Raw genomic sequence first — 18,417 nt, 5'->3', positions numbered from 1 at the left:
CAGAGATAGTGTGAAACCACTGTCTTTGGGTTTGTGAGCAAAATTACTCAACCCATTATTCAGAGCAAACATGTTGTTACTTTTGATGAAAATATCTATATTAGACTGTGAAATAGAAGCAATGGGATGAATCTTAAGATTAAAGAGGAAAGACACAATCCAAGCTGATATTTTGCTATTCATTTTTCTTTGTGCCTAATAGGTCTGATCATATAATTAAATTCAACATTATCTGTTACATAGGGTTCTATATCAGTCACACAAAATTTCTTTCTGATTCCAGTTTTGCTATCTACTAACTTACCACACAGCAAAGAGACTTTCCTTGTAGCAAATATTTTTTTAAGGGGGGCCTGGGTGGTTCAGTCGGTTGAGCATCCAGCTTCAGCTCAGGTCATGATCTCATGGTTTGTGGATTCGAGCCCCATGTAGGGCTCTGTGCTGACAGCTAGCTCAGAGCCTGGAGCCTGTCTTTGGATTCTGCATCTCCCTCTCTCTCTGAGCCTCCCTTACTTGCTCTCTCTCTCTCTCTCTCTCTCTCTCTCTCTCTCTCTCTTTCAGAAATAAATAAAACATTAAAAAGAAATATTTTTAATAAAGACAATTGAGATGTAATAAAATGTTCAGAATTTAGGTGTATAGTTAGATGAAATTTTTTCAAATGTATCCACTAGTGTAGCTATGCCTCCTATATACATGTACATAACACACATACACACATTCACTTTTAATGTATATTAGTTTCCCTCACACCTGCAGATTTTCTTGCGCCACTTTCCAATTAACTACTTGTCTACTCTCCCTTTCCTCTCTTCTTATGGTAGTCTTTCTTGTGACTTTTCTCACCATAGACTATTATTTTTTCCTGCTCTAGAACTTCATAATGATGAAATCAACAATTTCTGCCTAGCTTCTTTTGCCAAACATAATGTTTTTGAGACATAATAATAATTCATATATCATGAGTTCCTTTGTATTGTTTAGAATCCCATGGTATGAATTGCAACATCGTCTTCTCTTGATGCATTTAATTTGAGGCAGTTTGAACAGAGCTGGCAAGAACATTACTGTACAAATATTTCTTTGGACCTGTTTTTTTTTTTCTTGGTGGGAATGATGGGACATATAAGTGATATATTTTTATATTATAAGAAATTATCAGAACAATTTTTTAATGTGTGACAGTTCAAGTTACTGCAAATCCTTACAACTTTAGGTATTGTCTGCCTTTGTGTTAGTTATCTATTTCTATATAAGCAGTTATCCAAAACATTAAAAAAAAACACACAAGGTTTCTGAGGATCAGAAATCCAAGGGTTATTTAGCTAGATGATTCTGGTTCAGTATCTCTCATGATTTTGCAATCAAGTTGTTGGACAAGGTTCCAGTTATCTGAAGGTGCTGGACAATCCATTCCGAAGTTTACTCCTATATTAGTAGGAAGCTCTATTTCCTTGACCAGTGGTCTTTCCATTGTGATGGAGAGGTGGAGTGAAAAGAAAGAGGAGATAGAGTGAGGGGGAGAGAGAGAGAGAGAGAGAGAGAGAGAAATCAAGATAGAAGCCACAGAATTTTATCATAAAATATTAAAATTATGTACCAATACTATTGCCATGTGGTATTAGTAACAAAAAAAATCCTGATATACAGTGGGAAAAGCTTAGGTAAAAGTGTGAATGTATGGATACTAGGAAGATAAGGATCACTGGGGATATGTCAGGAGCTGGTAACTAAAGTCTTTGGGTTTTTAACCATTATAATGGGAGTAAAGTTGTACCTATTCAGGTTTTCTTGTTTGTTTTGATTCATTTTATTATTCATTTGTAGGAGTACTTTATGAATTGTAGATAAAGGCCCTTTGTCAGATATATGTAGTGAAAATATTTTTCCAGTCTATGGGCTTATTTACTAATTTACCTAAGAGAACAAATTGTTCAAATTTAAAGTACAAGTCATCATTGTTTCTATTTTGGTTAGTAGTTTTTCTGTCCTATCTAAAATATTTGCCTTCCCCACGTTTGCAAAAACATTTTCATATTTTTTTCTAGAGGCTTTGTAGTTATAGCAGTCTCTTTTAGCTCTTTGATCCATCTTAGTTTTTATTATTTTCACTTAATATGTTAGAGGATGAGATTCATTTCTTCTAAACATTTATCCAATTGTCTCAGCCCTGTTTTTTGAGCAAATTTTTCTTTTCCTATTGACATTCCTTTGAAATTTGTCAAAATATTATTAACATATATGCTGAGGTCTGTTTCTGAAATCTGTATTCTATTCCATCAGTCTATTTGACTATTTTTAAGTCAGTACAATATACCTTTGATCATTGGATCCTTATTCTACATCTTGAAACAAGGTACTGAATATGAAATTCATCCTTATGTGTTCTTTTGCAAGATACCTGATTTGTCTGTTTCACATCTTTTATCTTCTTATATATTTTTAGTAAATTTGTCAACTTATGCAAAAACAAAACAAAAATGGTCTGGTGAGTCTCTCTTGAAATGGCATTGAATATATAGATCAAGTTAAAAATTATTGACATTTTGATAATGTTAAGTCCTATAATCTATGGACATAGTTTATCTTTATGTTTAGTTTTTTTTAAATTCTTCTCACTAATATATATTTCAATGTAGACACTGAACATTTTATTAAGTATTTTGTCTCATTTTGTGTTCTGTTTTTAAATTATTTCCTATTTATTACTATTATATAGGAAAACAATATAATTTGTCTATTACTTTTATATCCTCTGGTATTTATTCTAAAAGTTATTCCAGTAGTTCATATATATCTCTTATGATTTTTATATACAATATTGTTATCTCCAAATAAAGATAGTTTTACTTCGGAGTGACTTCTTGAAATACAGATGTGGTTGTTAAATTGCCACATTAAATGTTTGTAATAACTCCTATACTACCATAAGATCCAGTTGTCTTAACTAGACTTGTAGGAAATATACCATATATTTGTTATACAAAATGGAGACATTTTCATTGTGAAAGGGTATAAGTATTTATAATTCTGTCAGGATCACAGGTGCCAGCTGGAACTTTGCCAGGCAAACTGGCAATGTGATTACTCAATATAGTCTTTCATGATCTGGTCTCTGACAACTTCTACAGGGTCAGTTCTTGATTCTTTGTCAGACACAACTTGACTGTCACACTATTTTGTCATTTCTTTCAAATGCTAGTTTCATTTTCCTATCTCCTTTACACATACTTTCAGACCTTCTTACTTCTCTTCAATTTTCTTTTGAAGAGTTTGAAATTTTTTAATTCAGAATGTTCATTAGAGAGATATTTTAGAATTGGGTAATATTTTTAATATAAATTTTTTCTACTTCATGCTTAAAAAGGAGAGGTCATGGTGAAAGATATTTAACTAAGCTAATTATTATATTGGAAAGGGTGAAAAAAAGCCAGTAATAAAACCCTATTAAAATGGAAAAACAGAGCAAAACTTCTAAGTCATACCACATGTCACCTCACCCAAATCTTTTATATAATACAATAAGCAGCAAATAAAATAAACTCAATAGCCAACATAATGGCCATGTTGGCCATTAAGTACTCCTTGAGACATGTGACTTTTCAAGTTCCCTTGTGGTCAACAGGCCATTTACAGAGTTTCTGAGGTCCATTATCGGAACTCCTTTTTGTAGATCTGCTACCATTCCCATATGCAGCTCAATGTCTCTGAGGAATAAGTATGAAAGTAGACTCTATAGAGAATCATAATAGGGAGGGGAAAGGTTTTTCTCATTAATTTTATTCTTTGGACTTCAGATTCCAAGTATCTCCTAAGCAGATTCTTAGTAGATGTTTAGATAATAAATAAAATTTATTTAAAAAACGCACGTAAAGCAGAAGTTTGGAGATAGTGGTTACATATTCTGATTTAGATGATCTGAGTAGTGCTCTTCCTAATTCCCATTTATTTCATGAATCACCTTTTATTTCATCCATAGCCCCTTTGCTGTCACAATACCAAATGCAGAAAAGTATATAATGAGACAAACCCAGTCCTTGCTCTTGTGATAGTTATTTTCCAGAATAAAGACATGCTTTTAAAAACAAAACACTACACTATTTATAATATATTCATACTTTTATAAATTTACTTACAGAAAATGTTCTGTTTTATATTTATTTGTTTCACTTACTGCCTCTGATTTAAGGAAATTGTATAACCAGATAAACATTTGATGCTCAATAATTTTTCCAATTGCTAGGTCCATGTGATTCTGTTGATTTTCTTCTTGAAATAGGCTAACATTGGATGTCATCTGACTCTTGTTGAGCTTTAAATTGCTATGTTAAATGTGGAATGGTAATAAATGCAAAGCAGGTGAATTTCTTCTTTCTTGTCTCCTTCCTTCCTGCCATAAACAAACATTTATTGCATTCCCAACATTTGCTTGGCACTGTACTAGGGAATGGGAATAAAACCATGAGAAAAATAGATATCTTCTTAATCTTCTTAAACTTTGCAGTCTAGGGATAAACAGTAAACAAACAAACTTGAAAGAGATGTAAGAGTTGAAGAAATAATAAAACTGTGGTATGATGGAGAAAAGATTTACTTAGGTAGAATGGTCAGGAAAGAACATTCTGATTGATGGTAAAAAAAAATTCAGTTTATATGAATATTTAAAAATTCATCCATGAGAAGATTGAAGGGAAGATGGTTCTGAACATAGGTAAGAGCAGGTGCAAGGGTCCCGAGGTAAGAACTTGTGTGATTCAGGAAATAAAAAAAGGTCCAGATGGCTGGAGGATAGTAACCAAGGATGAAAAAGTCAGGATATAGGATTTGTGAGGCAGAAATCTACTTTCTTATAGCTTCAGTAAAGAATTTGAATTATATTCTAGATAAGAGGTTTGTGTCGGGGGAAATGCCTCATATAATAATATCGTCAATTTTTTCTTAAAGAAGAATTGTGCTATAATTTGGCGAATGGTGAGAGTTGCAATTTGCCTATCAATTTTCAATTGTTTGTAATTAACAAAATTTTTGCCTTTAACTTTCCTTAGAGATATATAGAGTAGTGTTCTACATTTTGCTACAAAGTCTTAGAGGGATGAGGAATTGTTAATTCTGTTTGTATGTCAATTATTTAAAGTGTAGTAATTATTTTGTAGCATTGTTGTGAAATGATTGCACTATGTTTAAATAATGTATTTAAACAGATATGTTTTTATAAAGATGAATATTCTGTATCTAAGAAGTGGCAAAAATAGTCTCTTACTTCCAACTTAATCATTATGACTTAGGAGCAGTTATTAAGATGACTGAATTTTAGATTTTAAGGGATTCTCCAAGAGCATTGATAAAAGTATACTTATTTTCTATCCTTAAACTGTTGTTGAATGTAATCTGTGAACAACAAAGCCATTCAAAACAATATTCCATCTAAAAAGCTGAAAAGAGATCCAAATATCATTGTACCAATTCAAAAGGAAAACACATTTCCATTTCATTAATAAAATTCCTTTCTCCCCAGGAGATTTTTAAATGTTTATACTCAATTACCTCATACTTAAGTATATGGAAATTTCACAAAAATCTTATATCAAAGAATATTTTCAAATGTTCAGTGATTTAATTTTACAGTATAATGGCTCTTTGTTTCATTTTTAAGTTAACATCCATTATAATTGACCTTTATTGGTAGGGAATTGTATGAATTTTAACAACATAAATTCTTTTAAATCAATATCAAGATAGTGAATTGTTTTATCACCTCTTCCTCCCAAAATAACTGCCTCCTACCACCCCTTGGTAGTCACACCATCCCCCCCCCCCCTTAACTCCTGGCAACCGCTGGTCTGTTAGTCATCAGTGTAGCTTTTTTCTTTTCAAGAATATTATCTGAGTAGAATCATTTGGTTGACTCCATATAGTGCCTTTGAGATTCATCCGAGTTATGAAGGTGTCAGTAATCACACACAAAAAGAGGTTCAATGTTGTTAGTCATTAAATGTAAATGTACATTATAATACCATTATACTCTTATCAGAATGGGTAAAATAAAAAATTACTGGCAAGACTAAAGTATTGGTAATGAGGGGCGCCTGGATGGCTCAGTCAGTTAAGCCTCAGGCTTCAGCTCAGGTCAGATCTCACGTTCGTGGATTTGAGCCCTGAGTCAGGCTCTGTGCAGACAGCTAGCTCGGAGCCTGGAGCCTGCTTTCGGTTCTGTGTCTCCTTCTCTCTGCTCCTCCCCCTCACATGCTCTCTCTCTATCAAAAATAAATAAAAGATTTAAAAAATTAAAAAAAAGTGTTGGTAATGATATGGAGCAACTGGAACTCTCAAATATTGCTTGTGGGAATAATTTGAGAATTTTGTGTCAGGTTAAACAAACATATATACTGGTCAGTAAGCTCTTATTTGCGTGAGAGAATTAAATGTCTAAGGAAATAATAACTTCAAAAATGGATTAGCCAGATTATTTTTTCTGGCATGTTTACACAAAATAATCATATTAAGTTTTTCCAGACAGATGGAAGTTTCTTTTATTTTGACTGGAGATTGTATTCTTGACTGAATTAATCAGGACCTTTTCTTGATAGTGATATCACTGAAATGGTAATCAGCAATGTGATCTGCTTTGACACCACTGGTGATTATGTACCTGAGGACACTGGAAAGAATGGAAAGAATACTGTTAGGGAACATATAGGAAGAAGTATAGTTTCTGTGGGAGCCTCTTTTTGTAATTTGTGCATTAGGTTATCAATCTCTTGAAAAAAGTCATAAATATACTATCTAGAAAAGACACTAATTGACCTTGTTATTCCATTAAGCCATTTTGTATATGATACAAATTCATTATAATTTAAAGCCTTTACCCTTATTTCATGATACAGGATCTAAGTTTGTTAATATATAAATGATATAAAGCAGGTTTTTTCTATTAAAATTTTTAATTTATCTATGAACTAGTGTGACAATTTAAAATGTGCTTAAACTAGGGCAAAGTTAAGATGATTTCAAAATCTATTGGGATTTCTCTTTTTTTTACATTGTTCTGGAATTCTAAGAACAAAAGTAAGTATGGACTCTGTAAAATACATCTATTGAGCACTTATTTATGCTCATTTTCAGTATAAAGTTTTTTGTTAACAAATATATTTTCATAATGAATAATACAAAATGAATTAATGAATAAAAATTTCTGTGACTTGGAGTACATAATTCCTAGTTATGTAAATTTACATTATAATGAGATAAAAATGAACTACTTAAAAAAACAGGGGTAGGAAAGTTGAGGAGGAAGAAAACTGAAAGATGAGACAAGACATGATTAATTTTTTAAAGTGATTAATAAAACCTTGATTTTGAGACAGTGTTTTAGGCAGGAGGAACCAAATAATAAAAACATTAAGAGTGATCTAGAAGTAACCATGGTCACAGAGATAGTTTTAGAATTTGTATCGACTTGAAATTAAAGCTTATAGTGCAATTTTAGAAAATAAACAAAGAAGAGAAAAACATTTCCTAGAATTATGTTCACTCAGAAGTATGTACTCATGTTGGCAAAATTCCACATAAATCAATCAGCTACCTGAATTAATTCGCTCCATGTTTCCAAATATATGAATATTAAAAAAAATTGGAGTATTTTATTTTTTGCTCTCACAAAATAGATTCCAAAGATAGGAATTTTCAATACATTTTGAATGCATTTGAATAAATATCTGAATATATGTGTAGATACTGCATACAATAGAATCAGCCTTTTCTTTCATTTCTTTTCTTTTCCCTTTTCTCTTCTCTTCTTTTCTCTTTACTTTTTCTTTTCTGCCCTGCCCTGCCCTGCACAAGATCTTATTTTTAAAGTAACATATACCCAATGTCAGGCTTCAAATCGTAACCCTGAGATCAAGAGTCACATGCTGTACTGACTAAGCCGGCAAGATGCCCCCATTCTTCATTTTCTTACACTGGTTTTCAGTGACCCTTAAGCTATTTTAAATCTGAGACAGTTTAACCTTCGGGAGAAAGTACACAGAGGTTCTTCTATACACCTATGTGGCTTCCTTGCAAATACAGGAACAATTTTATATGTGTGCCTTTTATTTTGCTGGAGGAGCAAAAGTTGTATCAGTTCTTCAAAATATCTTATGTTCCAGAGAAAACTATCCTTCTTAATACAGAAATTAAGATTTTTGTAGCAAGTGCAAAAGCACATTCATAGAAATAACCTTTAACATCAAGTTGGAGGTACTGCAGACAGAAATTAGTCATGGTCTACCAAATGACAGTGTTTTTGTTAGTGCCTTGTGTTGTTAAGTGTTACCTATTTCTAACTGTTCAGGTATTTGTTTCCTCAAATAGATGAAAAGTGTTTTGATACCAGCATTGAACTTTCTACTTCTTTCCATCTGTAATTGTGCTCTGTATGAAAGAATCTCAAATACATGCTAATTAACTGAAGATCAAGAAATCTAAATATATAAGGCATTGTTTCCCAAATTTCACTACCTTTGTGGTTTTTGCCATATCTCAGTGACACCTGATCATTAATTTCCTTGATATTTTCCATAAGACTAGTATCTTTTTAAAGTAATTATTTTGTTTAACACATTTAATAATAAAAGGAAATCTGGAAAATCATTTTTATTTTCATAATACAAGTGCAAAGTAAATACAATGAAACCAGGATAGTATTATCACATTTTAATTATATATTATTTTCTACTAAAGTGCTAAGCTTGATGTTCTCCTTAGAAAGTAGATTAGTAAACTTGTGAATGTGGTTAAAGATGATTTACAAATAAACCAAGACACTGTCCTCAATATAACTGAACATGCTAAAAGAAAATTAAAAAGGGAAAAAGTTTCAAATTATATGATCCATGTCTTAATGCTATTTCTATGTGACACTTAAAGCTGTCTTTGTTAGCAAGGACCAGTATCCTAAGTTCTGGGAAATACTGATACGGTATAATCTTAATAGGACATAAATTTTTAGGATAATGCTATCTTGAATTTCCAGTGTACCTTGAAACACTAGTAAGTGACATTTGACTTTGCTGAGAGCAGTCACTGTAGTGATAGTTACTTTAGGAAAAGAAAGTCCAAGAGCTCTGTCACACTCTCTTGCACTAGCTTTCAATTCTGGCTTTACTTTAGAATTAGCTAAATGCCAATGTCTTGGTCCATCATAGATCAATTAAATCAGTATCTTAATAGGTAAGCCTTCAGCACTGGTATGTTTGTTTGTTTTTAAACTATCTAGGTCATTTTAACATGCAGCCAGGGTAAGAACAACTGTATGAAACATCTAGTATATGCTGGACATTGTGCATTTCTAGTGAATAATAGTCTTTAGATAAAAGAAGAAATAGAAAATATTTCCCTTAGAATATTTGGCTGTAAATAAAAAATTACATCCCTCTCTAACATTAGGTTATAGTTTATATATCTCTGTGGTTAAAGTTGTTTTTGGATTCCATAGTAAGAACATAACAACTCCATGCAAACTCCATGTGTATTTCTAGAATGAAGGAGAGCAGACCCCAAATTGTATTGGCCTAGTTTGTCACCAGGTTATCACAGTTCAACAAAAATACAAGTGCAATCGCTAAATTCTGCTACCTAATAGAAAAAAAATTGTTGCATAAGATCAACATAGTTACGGCCCCACTTTAGGTTACTGCCTTTTAAAATTTCTATATTAGTATATAGTTTGCAAGAAAAGTTGTCTCACTTTCCCAAGATCAGGTTTTGAAGCCTTAACTTTTATTTGTGGCAAAGTTTACCCAGACAAGAATTTAAGAATATTATTTTTATCACTTGGGGAAAAAAAATCACATAAAAGTAGTTTATAAATAAAGGAATAATTAGAAATGTGCCAGTTTAATAATCATTATTATCTATGTAAATATCATTATTTACACCACAAGAATTCTTGTATTCATTGATATTTCTTTCTTAGCACAATTTACCATCAACACTTTATTTCTATTCTATCCAATAGTTATAGACAGTTGGTATCTGGTTTCTAGGGTTAGCCTCAGCCTTGTTTCCTTTTTTAATTCTCAAAGACATGTTCAATGTATGTTACCTGAATTTTCATATGCAAGGAATTACAGCATTTGACAAAAAAGGTAATGGCAATTATATGATGGCATATTATATAGAGAGCTTATTTTAATATTAGCTATAATTGTTACATATGTACACTTTTATTTTTTTTAATTTATAATAGTTTATTGTCAAATTGGTTTCCATATGACATCCAGTGCTTCTCCCCAAAAGTGCTCCCCTCCATGACCATCACCCCCTTCCCCCTCCCCCTTCAGTCCACAGTTCATTTTCAGTATTCAATGTACATTTTTAAATAGAGTAAATGTTACCATGTGAATTTTGCCAAAATTCAATTTTTAAAAATAACCAAATACTCTCCTTGCTTCATTCAGTATTTTTGAAACTATTCATTGTGTGTTTTGTCAAGTGGCAGGCACTTGGCAAATTTTCCAAAAATGACACTGTTGGAGACAGAAACATTTCTTGCTCTTAGTAAGCTAATGTTCTACTTTTTACACTCACACCTAAACCTAATTTTTAAATGCTTTGTTGTTGTGAAGTAAAAATATATGCAAAGTACAAAAGGACAAAAGATGGCTCAATGAGTCATCACAAAATCCATATAATCCCCAACCACAACTGACAATAAAGTATTGTTAACATCCTAGAAAACATCCTCACCTCTTTCCTAATTTTCTTCTTTTCCTTTCCCCAAAGAAACCATTGTTTTGACTTTCAACTCTGTAGTTGAATTTTGCCTCTTAGTAAATGTTTAAATATCTATTTATTTTGAGAGAGAGAGAGAGAGAGAGAGAGAGAGAGAGAGCGAGCACTAGTGGGGGAGGGGATAGAAAGAGAGGAGAAGAGAGAATCCCAAACAGACATGGGGCTTAATCCCACAACCAGGAGATCATGACTCAAAATCAAGAGTCAGGCATTTAACCAGCTGAGCCACCCAGAAGTCCCTGCCTTTATTAAATTTTACATAAACAGAAACATAATATGTGGGTGTATATATGTGAATGTGTGTATGTGAATGTATGTATAGCAACTTTTGCTCAAATTTTTATTTTTTAGATTTCATTTTGCTGAATTTAGTAATAGTGCAGCAATTTGTATTGCATAATATTATGTGAATGTATCATATTTTATTACTCTATTCTACTGGATTATGTTCTTATCTGTTTGGGTTATGTTTTATTTTATGTTTATATCTGTTACTAATGTAACCACTAATATTTTTGTACAAGTCTTTTAGTGGATGTGTGCACGTGTTTCTTTTTGAAACACACTAGGAATGAACTTTTTAGGGTATAGATACATGGGTGATTATGCCAAAATGTTTTCCTTCAGTAGTAAATGAGTCCTACTTGCTCTACATTCTCTCACTTGTATTTAAAAACAGTTAAAACAAACAAACAAGGATGGTGAAGTGGCTAACCCAGTGAAAATGGACTTCAGGTATAGTCCTAGATCTGACATTGGCGGGGTTTTTTTCCATGTACACCCCTTGACCCCAATCAGTGTTGTAGTTGCATTTTCCACAGTTTCTTTCCTCACTTTATTAATTGTCCCAGTTTTCACGGTCTGTGAAGTCCTCATGCTTTTTTGTAAAGCTAGTTTCATCTTGAATACTAGTGGTAGGATAGTTAGTCTAAAATAATTCATATAATCCCACCCTCTGGCCATAGATCGTAGTTTCATATGTATGAATTCATGTGTATTTGGCTAAAGAAGCACAAAATTAGAATTTCTGAGGACTTTTTTCTTTTTGAGAGAATTTCTGGAAAAATGTCTCTGTGTTTTCATAGATGTAAATATGAGGCATAGAGGTAAGAAGCTGGAGTTAGCATTTCCTGACTGTAGAGTCAAGCCATCTTTGGGCTGAAGCTGACACCGTGGAGGATAGAGGGGTGAGGCAAAAAGAGTCTGAGTTTTTAAATACATAGTTATGAAACTAACCAGAGTACCATGAAGATCATCCTACATTAGGCTTTGTGATTATATATGCTGGTGCTCCCCAATTTAGTTTGAATGTTCTGATACTTGCCATAAAATTTATCTTAGCTAATAAAACCCCACAGACAGTTATTTGATATGGATCATTGGTGATTGCTAATTAAAAAAATAATTTGCATTTACACATTGGAATATATATGTGTGATAATGGACTCAGTCAAATAAGCATATTTACCCACAGCTGTTAATCTAATATTAAAAAATTGAACCTGATAAGAGCCAAGGAAATCATCATAAATATGACAATTCATTACCAGAATTGATACCTAGGGATATATTTCCTTGCTGTAACACTCCCCTTTTTGCATATACACACAAGCAGAGAGGATTCCCAACAGGTTCTGCACAGTTTCCTTACATGTCCTTACTGGGAGGTGAAGAGTTGCATATGCCACTAAAGCCCCTAGGTAAAAGGGTAATTGGTGTCCCACCGCTCTTGTTCACAGAATACCACATTGTCCTGTGAAAACTCCAGTCCTCTTAGACAATGCGGAGTGGAGTCATCTCCTCCCATGATCAGATTATGAGTTCACCTTCCATACCTGCTCCGACCCTTTTTGTGGAGGCTGGAGGACATCCTTTGAAATGAACTGATTGATATGTATGGCTTGCCCCTGCAGTATGCATGGCTCTCCACGCTGAGAAAGAGTTTGAGAGGCTTGATCACTCCATGAAGTTAAATTGTGAGCTCTGCTTTTTACTTTTAATGTTTGTTTATTTTTGGAAGAGAGAGAGAGAAGAGAGAGCACAAGCAGAGGAGGGACACTGAGAGTGGGAGACACAGAATCTGAAGCAAGCTTCAGGCTCTGAGCTGATGCGGGGCTTGAACTCACAAGCTGTGAGATCATGACCTGAGCTGAAGTCAGACGCTTAACCAACTAAGCCACCCAGGCACGCCGTGAATCTGCTTTTATTTCTTGGTATGGGGAGCTCGAATTCCTGGTATCTGGAATAGCAAGCTTAAGAAATTTGAATGTTATTAACTTTGTGCTGAGGGTGCCATACTATTATTGAGCTTAGGCATAAACTAATTTATTGTCCTAAAGGAAAATGAGCTTGAGCCACTATTTATTTTGGATGATCTTATTTTTTCATAAATGTACAGTAGCAGATTCTTTGGACCCAATTTCTTTTTCAAAGCCTTGCGTAATAATGGTTAAATGTTTTGGTTTTTGTAAAATGAAGTAACTAGTGGTAAATATTGTTTTTCTTCATTGGCAAAATGAGGATTATTACAGGAATACCCATGTTTTAAGGATTAAGTGGAAGAATATATGTGAAGTCCTTAAAGTTATTCCTAGGACATGATGAACATTGAAAAGTAACTATTGTCGGTAATATTATTTGCCTCAGAAAACTGGCTAGCAAGAATGTGTATTCTTTCCCCAAATCTTAATTAAGCATGCACTAGAATTTATAGTCTAGTAATGGAGACAGACAATAAACAAATCAGGACAGAGACATTGTAACAAGTGCTATGAAGCAATCTCAGGACTGGCTATAGCACACGAAGGGTGGGGGAGGTGACAGAGTTATGTAAAACAAGAAGGGATGACTTCTATGTGAAGGTGATTTCTGTTGAAAAGAAAGAAGGAATAAGCCATGCTGAATACTGGTTTAGGAGGTGAATAGAAGAAAAGATTGCAGGCAGGAAGGACTCTGTGTGTAAATCTACTGGAGTTTGGCCAAATTGCTGGAACTCAACAAAATTGGGTGATGATGTAAGGAACAACACATTCTTCTGTTATTGATGCCTTTGGAGTGAGGGTTCTCACTGGAATCTATGGCCTGATGAAAATGTGAGGTAGAAAGGGATCTCTGTGAGAGGAGAGATATATAAGCAGTTGATATTCACAAGAGGTAATATTAACAGAGCAGAAAATCCAATGCATAGGAGACTTTTAATAGAAAAGATTTAAAAGGATTTATTTTGCTGGCATGTATGTCTTGAGAGATTTTTTTGACATATAAAATACCCTGTATTTTACTGATAGCACCTATAAAATAAAAGTAAACTGAAATTTGTACCAACAAAATATTGAAGCTAATGTTGGGCAAGAATGAAACACGAATTATTTTAAATGAGCTCAAGCATAAAAATGAATGAGTTTTTGCATATTTCTTTATTCTACTTACCTACGTATATCAGAGAAATAAAAATATATATTCTGCCTTTATGATGCCCAATACCAGTAGGTTTTAAGATACCTGAATAAAATGACGAATGTTTTTACGTTGGTGCTCAGCACACTCAATGGACAAGTATGTTTTCTTGAATCATTATCCATCCATTTCCACCCAGGCCTCGTATGGAGTCGATAGTTCCACAGAATGCCTTTTCTAATAACCAGACTTCATTGATTTCTGGACAGTCTACCTATAAATGAAGAAGTCTTGACTCCACAGAATTCTGGAAAAAGAAACAACCGATGTGGAATGAGAGAGGCGGTTTTTCCTTTTTTTAAGACGAATCTGGAAACAATCCCAGATTATGCATCAGTCCCATTAATTTAGACCTGAGCTGGGAAAACTGTGGAGAATAAAAACTTCATTTATTTATAATGTAGGGTTCGCTGTTTTTCTTCCTGGAAAACATCTGTTTTTAGTTCTCAGCATGTGTTAGATAAAAGCCTGGAAGTAGCTTCTATAGATTCAGGTTTTAGTTACATGGTTGGAGCTGTTGGTATAAATCTAACTGTTACAACAATAAAATAACAGTAAGTACAGTGGACTTATGTGTGGGCTATGTGTCTGGCACAGTGTGAAACACTTGATAATCATTATCTTAACCTGACACAAAAAATATGTCAAAAAATGCTAGAATACTAGAATTAACTCTTTTAAAGATGATAACTTTGTGAAGTTTAGCAAAGTTAAATAACTTGCCCTTGGTCATAAAATAGTAAGTGTTAGAGGAAAGACGTGATGGATCCAGAAAGCGGACCTAGTACTTCCTAACTTCAAAATACATACTCTTAATTTCTCAACATTTTTTTTTTTACCTCTCTCTGGCTCAGTAGGCATCCTCAAGTATGACAAAGTCTGTTACTGATACTTTTATATGGAATAATTCATTTGTTTATTGCTTTGACATCCAATAGATGATGACTCTAAAAAAATTACTGGTGCAATTCTAGAAAGCAGTATTCCTTCTAAGCAAGTATCCTTTGTATTTTTACTTCATGTATGTTTCCTACTAGCCTGCAGATGATGGTAACAACAGTAATACAGCACCATCATGCTTGGGTCATTTAGTTGTTAGTATGAGGAGTTGCTATAAGCCAGCAAACCAAATGATTTAATATTTCTCTCCTTCCCTTGAAGAAACTTTAATAGGGCACATTTGTCTGAGAGAGACAGAAAGAGAGAGAGAGAGAGAGACACACACACACACATAGAGTGCAGGGGAAAAGAAGAGGGATTTTTTAAGGCACTTTTGCATGGATGAATTAAATGGTGGTACAATTCCATTATGATGATGTTCAATGGGACAACCACATTCTTTTCTGAAAGTTGTTTAAGGGATTTGAAAGCTTGTCAGAGAGCTGTTTTTCCTTCTTAAACTGGTAGGATTTAGGTCATAGGATTAGAGCTCTATTAGGCAGTATTCAGCAGTGCTCTAGAGAAATGATGGATTTAAGCCCAGGAAGGATTTTCCTAGAAGAGAACTGGCCTCTGCCAGCACCAAGGCCTCTCTCTTTGAGAGCTCCTTGAAGCTTTGTCCAGCCCAACATACCCTGAATGGGTGCTTTATGATATTTAAATGTTGTTTAAAGTAGTTATGCCAATTGAAGTGCAAGATGTAAGGCTGCTATGTTAGGTTTTATGCAGATGTGTGGCTCAGTTTTTATAACATTTCCTATTTATAAAGCTTTAAAGGAATAAAAGAGGAGATTACTTGCTTACTAAGTTGATCCATGCCAGTGATTACTCTTAAAACTTCATCTCCCATGCTCATTCTCAAACCTGTTTAATCGTGCAATCAGCTTTCTTCTACCATATGTAGTCATCTATTTACCTATTCATACACATATATACATACATATATTATGTATGTAAATTGATGAATGAATATGATTGAAGAGAGATGATAAATCTGGTTTGTGTATGTATTTACGTACATATGTATGTATATTTGGAGTGATTAATGTGGCAGTGGTTTGATTTCTGACTGGGTCCATTCTGTACCATATATTTACAAAAATAAAATGAAGATGGGGATGGGACACTTTATATTTTAAGTTTGTAATTTTTTAAATTGCCATAAACTATACAAGTAACCAGCATTCACTGAATGCTGATAAAAATGAAAATGGCAGCTGTTGCAAGGTTTGCGTTGTCTCCAGATCTGAAAAATGTAATCCTCCTGTGTGGGCGGACGGGAGACGGGAGTTGGACCTTGAGGCAGGGGGAAAGCAAGGTCTATGAATTCCACTATCTTTCCAAAGTCAGCCTTAACTTCTGGTCCAATTGTGGGGGGTTTCTGACAGGTTCAGGCACTGAAAACTGAATCACAGAATATTATGTGGCTTTTTGATCAGTAGGTAATTTCATTTATACAATTATAGTACATTGACCATTAGTATGAGTTTCCAGATTAGGAACTTTAGCTGTAATAAAGACTGGTTTAAAGTCTACAACTACATTTTTATTCATAGTGCCAGGTTCTAAACAGTCAAAGATAAATGAACCGCCCTTGCTTTCAGTGCAAGTGAGAGGAAAACACACACACACACACACCCTGGGGGAAGAAAAAGCAGCAAGACCGAGTTCTCCTTAGTAGTTCAATTGAGAGGGGAGAGGCTTGTCTGGCTGTTTGTGGGAGTGAATCTAATTATCAGTCTCTTACTTTCATTAATAGGTTGGAGCAAGTTAACTTCTTAGAGAAGGAAGTAGACCTACACATTACGTCTGAATTCTTAGACTGCATTATGATCATTTAAGCATTACTTAAAACAGGTTAAGCATTCACAAAAATCATTATTTCTTAAGCCCTTCATGTGGTTGGGCAGGTGAACGGGAAGAATATCACCTGTGGAAAAGGGGAAAATAGCTTGTAAAACATGATATACTTAAAGATGGGAATATAGAGCATTCTGGAAAACTGAAGAGTATACTTTAATAAAGTTTAATCTACATCTGTGAAGTTTAATTGAAAAGTGTCATTGTCATCCATTGTAATACATCCTGTTTCATTTCTCCTTTCTTCCCCAGTGGTCTGTGAGTAAAAGTCCTATTGGATGAAGTCTATATGTTTCCTGATCAGTATCTTTTGTTTTTTTTTAGTCTCACTAGCCAAAAATCTGATGATGACTATGAAGACTATGCTTCTAACAAAACATGGGTCTTGACTCCAAAAGTTCCTGAGGGTGATGTCACTGTCATCTTAAATAACCTCCTGGAAGGATATGATAATAAACTACGACCTGATATAGGAGGTATGTTAAAATATTTTGTGATATGGTATAGACAGAATCAGACACATTGAAAGAAAATATTAGCATATTTTAATAATCAGAAATACTTGATTATTGTATGTCATAAAAATAAAGATTATATAAATAGCATTCAGGCTTGGGGGTCAAAGAGGCATTGATAAATGCAAAATTAAGAAAGATGATCTCAAGTGGGGCATAAGAGCTAGAAATTCAAATGTCCCTAAATATCTTAGACAAAGGCAATAGAAGAGATGTGACCATTGCTTTATGAAGTAACATCAAAATCAAATAAGTAAATAATGATAATAGAAAAGAGTTATTAGTTACATATTGCTGTGAAACAAAATATCACAACTCTCAGTGGCTTATAATAGTAAGCATTTATTTAACACTTTGCCACAGGTGGTCTAATCTAAGCAAAGCCAAGTTGGGGCTGCTCATTTAAGAAAGCTGTATTCTCATTCTACTCCTGGGAACAGAAGATTAGCCAGGAGTATCCTTCTCATGAAAATAACAAAGAGCAAGATAAAAAGTAGAAACTCATAAGGATTAATGCTTGGGATTAGAACTAGTGTACTCACCTGTCTATGTAGTATTAGTCAACACAAGTCAGATGGTCAAGTGCCAAGTTGAGAGGCAGAGAAGTAGCATCACTTCTCTCTGCAGGGCTGTAGATAGGAGGCCTAGTGAAGAATTCAATCCAACACAGAAAATTAGGGGATGGAACTTTAAGGGAAAGTGGATAAAGATGAGAGAAAACACCCTTGTCGGATTGAGTTACAGAAATTTATAAACCCTTGTTCATTAACTGTTAAATGAAAATGGAACATGTCCATTTGGATATGGATGTAATACTACATGATTTTTAATATCAGTTATCTTTGACAAATAGGTGTGTATTGAGTTTCCA

The 18,417-nt window shown here is 33.8% G+C and overlaps 1 protein-coding gene across 2 annotated transcripts in view; it reads left to right on the top strand.

Annotated features, from left to right (window-relative positions):
• GABRG2 (gamma-aminobutyric acid type A receptor gamma2 subunit) overlaps positions 1-18,417 on the top strand; it is a 110,426-nt gene that overhangs the window by 9,216 nt on the left and 82,793 nt on the right. For both annotated transcript variants that reach the window (XM_029942906.1, XM_029942905.1), the window contains exon 2: positions 17,356-17,507. In XM_029942906.1, the coding sequence (XP_029798766.1) occupies positions 17,356-17,507 (152 nt within the window). The remainder of the gene's footprint in view (positions 1-17,355; positions 17,508-18,417) is intronic.

Source organism: Suricata suricatta, chromosome 6, assembly GCF_006229205.1.
Source record: "Suricata suricatta isolate VVHF042 chromosome 6, meerkat_22Aug2017_6uvM2_HiC, whole genome shotgun sequence".
Classification (NCBI taxonomy): domain Eukaryota; kingdom Metazoa; phylum Chordata; class Mammalia; order Carnivora; family Herpestidae; genus Suricata; species Suricata suricatta.
Note: the sequence above shows the minus strand (reverse complement) of the source record. Positions and strands in the feature narration are given on the sequence as shown.